This window comes from Sardina pilchardus, chromosome 13 (genome assembly GCF_963854185.1).
Source record: "Sardina pilchardus chromosome 13, fSarPil1.1, whole genome shotgun sequence".
NCBI classification, from domain to species: domain Eukaryota; kingdom Metazoa; phylum Chordata; class Actinopteri; order Clupeiformes; family Clupeidae; genus Sardina; species Sardina pilchardus.
Window position 1 is genome coordinate 11551541 of NC_085006.1, and position 10000 is coordinate 11561540.

The 10000-nt window shown below is 50.4% G+C and overlaps 1 protein-coding gene across 1 annotated transcript in view; it reads right to left on the reverse strand.

Moving 5' to 3' along the window:
* LOC134100074 (roundabout homolog 2-like) overlaps positions 1-10000 on the reverse strand; it is a 136888-nt gene that overhangs the window by 114070 nt on the left and 12818 nt on the right. The window contains exon 2 of the mRNA XM_062553122.1: positions 4535-4861. Within this exon, the coding sequence (XP_062409106.1) occupies positions 4535-4861 (327 nt within the window). The remainder of the gene's footprint in view (positions 1-4534; positions 4862-10000) is intronic.

Consider the following 10000-nt stretch of genomic DNA (forward strand, 5'->3'; position numbering starts at 1 on the left):
ACACACACACACACCTTCAGCACCTGCATTACTGCAGCTTAGCATTCTTTAAATGTCGCCAAATCAGCAAGGTCACTCTCCCTGCCTTCCCTCCCATACTACTGGCAAGCACTTTATTTGCTACTACGCCTGCTTTTTATTTGGAGAATGCTATAGCTTCCAGCCCATACCAAACACCTCTATTTCTCTTACCCTAGAGTACACATAACATAACAGCTTCATATCACTGCTATGACACCTTTAAGAATATATATTTTGTAGAGTATTGTTATTTATGTAATGAATTTAATCGACAACGCAAAAAAAAAAAAAAAAGCACATAATTGTACAGAAATGGATGACCTGCAATAGCACCTCTGTGAAAACAGAGCAGGATGAACATGGCAGTGAATCAGAGTGCTGATTAATTCTGATGAGAGTAGCAATTAACCTTTCTCCGAGCCAACACTAAGTCTGACATCGCCGCCTTGATTAGCCGACATCCTCACAGTTAGTCCTGTGTCTGGAAAGAGTGGGGAGGCCACATGTAAAAATATATTTTAATATAATATGACTTTCTTAATACATCTCAAGATTTTTTTAAAATAAGAGACGAGATTCTTCTTGGCGCCCCGCAGAGAATAACACAGCTCCACCATCTTGGCTGAATTAAAAAAAAAAAAAAACGACACTCATTTAATACCCCTCTGTTTCCAGCGCTACACACCCGCTCCACCTGCGGAGATAGCGGCTAATTAACATTTTCCTCCTGGTTCTGTCGCCCCAGGTGCGGCTTGTCAAATGCCGCACGTACCTATGTATGCACTCCGAGGATCCGCTATGCTAGCAAATTTATTCAACGCGGCGACGAAGGGCCCCGGCATTTTCTGTCAAGAGCTTCAGCATGATTTATGGGCCTTGCTCATTGACCCAGTTTATGTCTAAGTGAAACGAGGGAGGTGGTGGTGGTGGTGGTGGTGGTGGAGGATTCACTCTTATCTATGGTGGATACATCCACTCACTGAAGGCCTGGAGTCAGTCTGCTTAAGCATGTGAGGGAAAATTAGATTAGCCAACGCAATCGGCCCACTGGGCAATAGTTCCGACCGCCGCCTCTTCCTCCTCATCTTCCTCTACCTCCTCTTTCCTGAGCATCTATCTGCATTTAATAGCAACGGAATTGGCCTACGACGAAGTCAACACAGGCAGGCAGGAGATACAATCCGGATGTTTCTGTGTGCGTTGACAGTGACAGGCCTGTGCTCCTTGTTTATCAGTACAGAGCGACAGAATGTCTGCTCATCCATCTATGCTTCGGTTGGTTTAGTAACCCATGATACAAATGCCGAGTGTGTGTGTGTGTGTGTGTGTGTGTGTGTGTGTGTGTGTGTGTGTGTGTGTGTGTGTGTGTGTGTGTGTGTGTGTGTTAAAGTGGTGGGGGGGATGCACTCAGAGGGCTAATTCTAGTCAGTGGGCTCTTCCCAGCAACCTGGCTGGAGCATTAATAATGCAGGGATTCTTTTCAGAGGCTGGCCTCTCACTCTCCCTTCCTCCCTCTCCCTCTCTCTCTCCCTCCTTCTCTCCATCTCCTCCTCTCTCTCTCTCTCTCCCTCTCCTCCTCTCTCTCTCTCCCTCTCTCCTGCAGCCTGATGTCTGTGAAGCAGTGGCGCGCGACGGCCTCAGCAGACACTGGGCTTCAATCTGTTACAGCAGCCCAGCAATTCAATTATCTCACCGGGGTCCAGCACAGCCCATTTGTGGGTGACGGCGGGGGCAGCCGGGAGAGGCAGAGGAGAGAGGCCGGGGGTGTATGGGGTGTAGGGAGCTGGGGGGGGGAGGGGGGGAGAGGAGGGTTAGTGGGGGAGAGATATCTATTCGATATCTACACGGGAGTCTGGAACTAATACGGCCTTGAACATCCGAGGAGCAGCAGTAATCAAGCGTACCTCACCGTGCACAGAGGGAGCGAGCGGGGAAATGTGCAGGGGTCACATTCTCCCTTTCTCTCCTTCTCCCTCGCTCGCTTTTGTCCTTGGAGGTCTTTTTATTCCAGAAATAAGCAGATGAAACTGCGGTGCTCTGGCACTGTACCCCCCCCTGCCCCCCCATCCTCCTTACTGGTGCACAAGGGGTGCATGTGTGTTATTTGCAAAAAGGTGTCCATTTTTCTGCATCTTGTTTTCCTCATCCACTGACTAACCTTCTGACCCATGACCCACCCCCAACCCTGAGGCACTAAAGCATTCAACACCTCATTTAAACCTCCCATCAGCTAAGAGAGGGAGAGAGAGAGGGAGGGAGAGAGAGAGAGAAGGGGAGAGAGAGAGAGAGAGAGAGAGAGAGAGAAAGGGAGAGAGAGAGAGAGAATAAAAGAATAATCTAGAGACTTCATCAATGTTTCATGAATTTTCATTTAGGCACAGAGCACCCCTCTTACAGCGATCGATAGATCAAGCTGCTGTCGCACAGTTCGCACCTGGGGGGGTGGGAGGGGGGTGTGTGAGAGGAGATCAGAGGCAGTTTGGCACGGCGACAATCAACCTTTTACACACACACACACACACACACGCACACACGCACACACACACACACACACACACACACACACACACACACACACACACACGCACACACACACACACACGCCCACATCCCAGTGACCACCATTCACCCCACACCATCACCACCCCTACCCGCTGCAACAAATTCATCTTGTTCAAATTAATCACAGTTTTAAAGAATGTTCCAGTTGGCAGCGTCCATAAAGGTCAATCTGAGACCCCTGACTACGCCCGCACCAACCAACACCTGTCCACGCACCACACTTACCGCTCTGAAGGCCGCTGTGGCTCAGTAGATTTTCATATCATTATCATTTCTCTCTGTTTTTCCGAGATGGATCACCCCCCCCCCCCCCCCCCTACTTCCACAACAATGTGAGAGAAATAGCTGTGTATTGATCAGCTGGGGGAGAAACAGACTTCATGAAAGGCTCTCACTTAAGCACAGAGTCTGGGCCAATTCCCTTGTGGGGGGAGAGGGGGAGGGAGGGGGGGGCGAGCCAATACTGTTTCATTTCTAATGACTTAAATCTGGCAGTGCCAACGGCCTCTTCTCTCTATACGCTTCTGTGCACACACACACACACACACACACAGAGAGAGAGAGAGAGAGAAAAGGGCTCTCCGGACTACATTTAGAAATGGATTGCCAAACAGCAAGGGGCACAGTGTGTGAGCGGGGTGGTCGCCGGGCGAATCAGAGGTCCCTCGTTCTCTCCCACTGAGAACAGAGAACAGAGGCTCTGGACTGCCACTCATCTGGGCGGCTCTCTTTAAGAGGGGGGGGGGGGGGGCACATGTTCTGTGGCCCTCAGGGCCCTTCTGTCCCACAGAGGAGCCCAGCGCCAAGGGTCGTGTGTGTGTGTGTGTGTGTGTGTGTGTGTGTGTGTGTGTGTGTGTGGAGAGAGAGAGGGGGATTGAGGGGTCATGATCGGGCTTCCAATCTTCAAAGGTAAGATGATCTGCGAGTCAGGCACTCCCCCGTGCTTCACCTGCTGCCTCCCAGTGTCGAGTATCCAACGTCCCTCTTCCCCATCCCAACCCTGTCGCCCCCATCCTTCCTTTGGGCTTATACCACAGCCATCATTCCTTTGGCCTTATACCAGAGCCATCACTTTCTATCTACCCGGCCTCACACACACACACACACACACACACACACACACACACACACACACACTCATACACACAAACAAATATATCAGTTCCAGACTCCGAGCAACCCAGGAGACAAAAACATAAAAACACACATAAAGCCACCCTAGACACAAACAAATCTAGCAAAAACGTTTTTAGACCCAGACTTCAAGAAAAGTGATCTGATCTAAAAGCATAATAGACATCAGAGTGGGAACCCATCTACCATCAGGGTAAACAAGTAATACAAACGCTAGCGGACACAGGTCGGCATGACATGAGGAATTCACCCGGACTCTCAACTTTCCCCTCAGAAAGAGTAAACAGCGAGCGAACAAGTGCTGAGCAACATCATCTTTTCTCGGAGGCTTTTTGTGAACAGAGAGACTGTGTAATTACGCGTGATTTACATTGACTTGATGTGGGCAGGGGCTTTGTGATTTCCTGATTTTGACTTATGTTTGGGGAATAAACATACAAGCCCATTTCGTCGATCAAACCCAGGCCCCCGAAGCTGTGTGCTGAAATAATGGATTTATGACGTGCGTTCTGGAGAGGCCACATTGTTCCTTAAGAATGCCAAATGCCCATTTTTGATCCTCTGTGGGCTTCAAAGCCAGACCGAGTCGTTCCATGTCCCTTCAGGCCTATATGGGTTTGTACCATTACACCCAGTCTGGTCTGGGCACAATACTCATGGGATGTGTGCAGATGTGTGCAGAGGTTTGCATGCACTTCAAAGGACGAAAGCTGCGGTTTGAACCCGTCGACACATTAAGTCTTAAACGATCACAGAGACGGGAGAGAGACGCACATACAGTACTGTACACACACAAGAGACGCGGCGGGACACTTACAGGCTACTTCCAGCGACGCGTTGCGGCTGACGGCTTCGCCCAGGTAGTTGCGGGCCACGCACACGTACGCCCCCTCGTCGGGCTTGCTGCGGCGGCCGTGGACGATGCGCAGGAAGAAGAGCGAGCCGCTGGGCAGCAGCATGCGGTGGGAGCGCGGGTCGTCCTTGTCGGTCTCCACGCGCTCGCCGTCCTTGTACCACTCCACCGTCGGGGTGGGCCGGCCCTCCGCCTTGCAGTTGAGGGTGGCCGGCTCCCCCTTGGACACGATCAGGTCAGAGGGGTGCTCCTGTATCCGCGGAGGGGAGTCCTCCTGGCGAAGACGGGATCCTGGAAAGAAACGATAGATAGGTTTAGGTTACGTTTAGGTTACGTTTAGGTTTGATTGTCCACATAAGACTACACTGCCCTACTTTGGTACAGCGTAATCCACAGTCAATAATAACAACTCTACTGGTATCAGCGCTTTTTGAAACAGCATGAAAGAGAGTGTGTGATAGTAACCTAATTCATATTCATATCAAGGCAGGAAACGAGGATAATTGTACACTGGCATCCAACACGCAGCTATTTCATGCTTTATTGTTCCAGCAATCCTTCAAGCGAGCTTTTAATCCTGCCAGTAAATACAGTCCCTTCCCCACTTGTCACTGTAAACCAGCTCTCTGTAAATAACAAACAAGGCATACACGCGAGGCCAGATGCAGGGGGCTGTCTATACAGTACAACAGTGGAATGTAAACATGTCAATAGTGAGCCAAAGGCTATGGAAAGCCTTTCAAGAAAAAGGAAAGAGAGTGAATGATTGTCCTTGTAGTGTAGACCGGGGCACAACAATCGAAGTCTCATAGAACAAACTGTGTGTGTGTGTGTGTGTGTCTGTCTGTACGTGTGTGTGCGTGTGTGTGTGTGTGTGTGTGTGATGGAAGGGCAGTGGGGCCTTGGGGAGTGAGGCTAGCGCTGTGTGAACATGCTAATCCCCTGGGCCTCCCTGTGCTAGCGCGCTCCTTTATTCTCAGGGTGACACCGGCCCAGCTACTGCAGTCTGGCTGTTATGATAATGCCCTACAAGAAGAGAAAAAAACAACATGCCATGGTGTGTGTGTGTGTGTGTGTGTGTATGTGTGTGTGTGCGTGCGTGTGTAGCCTATATGTGTGCGTGTGTTTGTCTGTGACCAAGCCTTAACCCTGCGAGATAAGAACCCAAAGCCACAGGAGAATTTACATCACTGAAGCCCGCAGAGAAACCACAAGACAAAGGAGTCTGATCCGCAGAGAAAGCGCCAAGCGAGGGCTCTCCGGCGAGGGCTGGGCTAGCCCAGCAACAGTGCCGAATTAGCCCCTTTTGAATTACGGCCGCCGCCATAAGCTCGGTTCCGCCTCGCTAACCTCAACATCGTCACACACCCAATGCTAAGCTCCACTCCCTGCTTTCCCGAGCTCGCCTGCTTTTAAAACACACATATAGCTCAGTTCCGCCTGGTCAAATGACCTTAAACTGAGTTTACGACGGAATGCCGTAAGCCCGCTGTGACAGTTTAGTCCGTCGGCTTTTGGCTGTGACTTAGACCGCTGGTAAAAAGGATCTAAAACAGGAGGTCTGCTGTCTTGTGTCCAAAGAAAATCTATGAGGTGTCTTACTGTGTATCCAGATTGGCTGTGTTTGTCTCATACTAACTCTTTAAGTGCTTAAGGTTTTGCTCTTCTTCAAGTATGGCTGTCTTTGCTCATTTTCTCTATCTCTCTCTACATTCATAGGGAATGCAAGAGGAAATGTGGCTCTCTAATAAAAATTCACTAAATCAATTAAATATTATGAGTTGCTAGATCCATTGTCTCTGCTGCATAAATCAAATCCGGGCGGGTTTCTAATCATCCCCTCAGGTTTGTTTATGAAAGATTCAATGAATCCTTAGGCCTACTGATTTATGCAATATCCCTTTCTGCCTTAGAACCATCACAAGAGAGCTGTCAGAAAGCCATCAATCATCATTTGCTTTCTAAGTGCCCCCTGTCAATTCTAGGGCCAGAGGCCTGCTGTCCCTAAAAATCTCTGTATTCTCAAATCACAAGGACATTTCTGTGTAAGCTCCTCTTCCCCACCAAGTCCAAGCTGAGGTGGGCACTCCTTCGCATCCGCATGGGCGGGTGAAGGCAGGCAGCAGAGAGAGAACTGCACAGCAGAGTGCCCATGCCCTACCCAGAGGCGACGCTGGCGCTTGCAGGTGTCACGCGGTTGCGGTGTTCTGGACCTTTCCGGCTAACTGGTCCTCTGTGTGCTAGCGTGACGACGGGCCGCAGGACCAGCAATGCAGCACGACACAGCAGAACTCCACCCGCCTTCTCTTTAAGAGCACTCAGCAGCAGCGCTCAGAGAGAGAGCGTTAGCCTAGCATGTGCCGCGTCACTGCAAGGACGTAGCACGCAGGGTGCTTAGCAACGCACTCAGCACAAAAAACTTTACTCACGTACTTGTGAGTTTGCACTTTCCCCAACTGCTACTGAAAGGTGGTGTTTACCAAGTTCGCCCACCACTGATCCCTGTGCTAGTCTGTGTGAGGGGTTTGAAAGTGTGTGGGTGTGTGTATGTTCCTTGTTCCCTTCACCACAGGGGTCAAGCTTCAAACAGCTCCATATTGACCCTGGCATAAGGCAGCTGACTTCTCCCCACTCCACCTAATTTGGGCTAATTCCAGCCATTTCCCTCCCATTGATTACTGATCAGGCCTGGTGTCTGCCAAAGTGGGCTTGTAGACACTGAAAGGAGAAGAGCTATGGGGGAGGGACACCCAATACTCCAGCCCAACCCCCCACACACACTCCCTCTCTCTCTCCCTCTCTACATTATATCAATGCAACCTGTTCTTCTATTGTCACCGTGTTTGGATGGACATACAGTGTATTGCACTCAGAAAGAAAAATACTGAAAAATACATATTTTTACCCAGTCAGCACTCCTTTTTTCATTAATATTTCTGCTGTCAGGACTGGGGGCAACGCAGCAGACTCTCCCCCTGAAGCCAATTTCCCTGGCAGCCATGTAGGCAGAGAGAGGGGGGGAGTAGTTTGTATTCTCCCCATAAGTGACTTAATGAATGAAGTACTAATTAACACGGTGACATTGATAAATGGGGTGCAAGATAAGGAAAAGACTTGGGGACCCTCCGTGCCCTCCCCTGCGCCCCCAGCTGGGGTGTCAAAGGCACATTAATTCCTATCTCATTGGAGCATCTGCTTCTTCCCATAATCCACCGGGCCTAGTGGTGGGCCCTGACACGCACAGGGGCGAAGGCGAAGGGCCCGCCAGCGCCGAGCAAAGCGGAGCGGAGCAGAGCAGTGCAGAGCGCCGCGCCTCGATTCGATTTACATCAGTCTAATTTCACCTAATCCAATTTGTATTCCAATCTACTGCACCTAATCACTTAAACCTTGAGTCTCCATCTGCTCCCAGTGTTAGTGTTTGCGTGTGTGTGTGCGTGTTGTGTGTGTGTGTGTGTGTGTGTGTGTGTGTGTGTGTGTGTGTGTGGGTCTGTGTGTGTGTGTGTGTGTGTGTGTGTGTGTGTGTGGGTGTGTGGGTGTGTGGGTGTGTGTGGGTGTGTGTGTGTGTCTGGGTGTGTGTGTGTGTGTTGTTTCGTTTTTCTCTATCTTTTTTTTCTTTATCTGAAGCAAGGAGGAAATGCATACGGCAGATGCCTGTGCAACTGTCCTGTCTCCCCCCCAGTCCTGAGGACGCAGATCTGAGCTGAAGGAGAAAGGAAAGAGGAGCCGAGGAGACGAGACGTGACTGGTCGCCGTGTCCTTCCAGGAAGTGCCTGTGCTGGGGCAGGGGAGGGCAGGGGAGGGGAGCACGTCCAGTCTTCTGCATACCAAACCCGATCTCTAGCGCTGCCCTCTCCTGAGCATCTGTGCCCTCCCTCGTTATTTCCACACTTTGATTTGAGCGCAGAGGTAACGATATACACACGTGCACACACGTGCACACACACACACAAAAACTGCTTGTGCTGTCCCTCTCATCTTTCTCTCTTTTCAGGAGGCGCACAGAAGCCAAGCCGCCACAAGCACCAGACAACACAGTGATCTTGTCCCCCTTTTCTCCGCATTGTACTGACACACACACACGGTCGGAGGCACAGAAAGGACCCTAGCCAAGCGCTAATTCATCTTGTCCTCAGCCGCTCACGGGGCTATACCACCTTCTTTCTATGGAAGAGAGAAAAGGCAATTTGCAGCTTCCTATAGAGGCGCCTTATTCATACATACATGTGGCCTATATGGCAAATGGGCTGCCTGTTGTTCCATTCATGTCATCAGTGTGGCATTGTGCAGTGCAGGGCTTTCCCTGAGCCACCGCCGCTGCATCAGTCTTATCTCCAGGCACATGCTTCAATCAAGCATGGCCCATTCCACCCCAACGCTAATGCCACCATTATTCGCCCCCCCCCCCCCCCCCACACACACACACACACACCGCCCAGTGCTGATCACTGACCGTCCCTAAGTTCTCGAGTCAGTGGCGGCAAAACACGGAAGGTGAGAACTGGACAAACAAGCATTGAGAAGCCATGGGCTTAAATGGAAAAACTACTGCCTGAGTCCTGACGAGAGGTGGAGAGAGAGAGAGAGAGAAAGAGAGAGAGGGGGAATGGATGAAAGGTGTGAAACTGTACTCTCTGCACGTAAACAGCTAGCCGGCGGTGAGAGAGGCTTGGCTTGGCTTGTCACTCACTTGTCCAGCCCGTCACCTCGCTGGCTGTCTGTCTCCCTGCTACCCCCCCTCTCCCTCTCCCCCTCTCTCCCCCTCCCTCTTCCTCCTCTCTCTCCCTCCCTCCCTCTTCTCCTGAGAGATGGGAGGAGGTTGCGGTTCCTATGGTTGCCCAGAGTGGCCTCTGGAGGGCCAGGCTGTCATGTTAGGCATTGTTTAAAGGCAGCTTGGAGACAATGCTCTCCTCCCCACACCTCCCGCCTGCTTTTGTGTACGGCGGGGAGAGTGCAAATTATGCAACATGCTCAACAACGTACCCACAGTTGACCACAATGGTCAGACATCACAGGACAAGACGCTGGAGGGACAATAAACAAGCTTATTCCAAATGGGTTGTTTACGCAAAAGATCCTGATGAACATTGAGGGTTCATTCAGTCCAGGCATTCAGTTCCTAATTTGGTTAGGTTTGGTTAGACATTTGGACAGCCTGACATAATACTATCACTGTTTGCCCAAAGCTGAACCATAACGGGTAAAGTAAATGCATTTCATGTGCCCCACACCCCTCATTACCTAAGAATAGCACCATATCTCCCTCAGCACTGACCACACACGTGGACACAGCTTTCTTTGCTTTGCTTTTTATTTTAATGGTGTATTTATTCATGTGTGGAGCAGAAGGTTAGTCCTTTGATGATCTTTTGGTAATTATTTTTATTAGTCCCCAAGAGAAATCCCAGGCCACCAACCAAATCAATACCC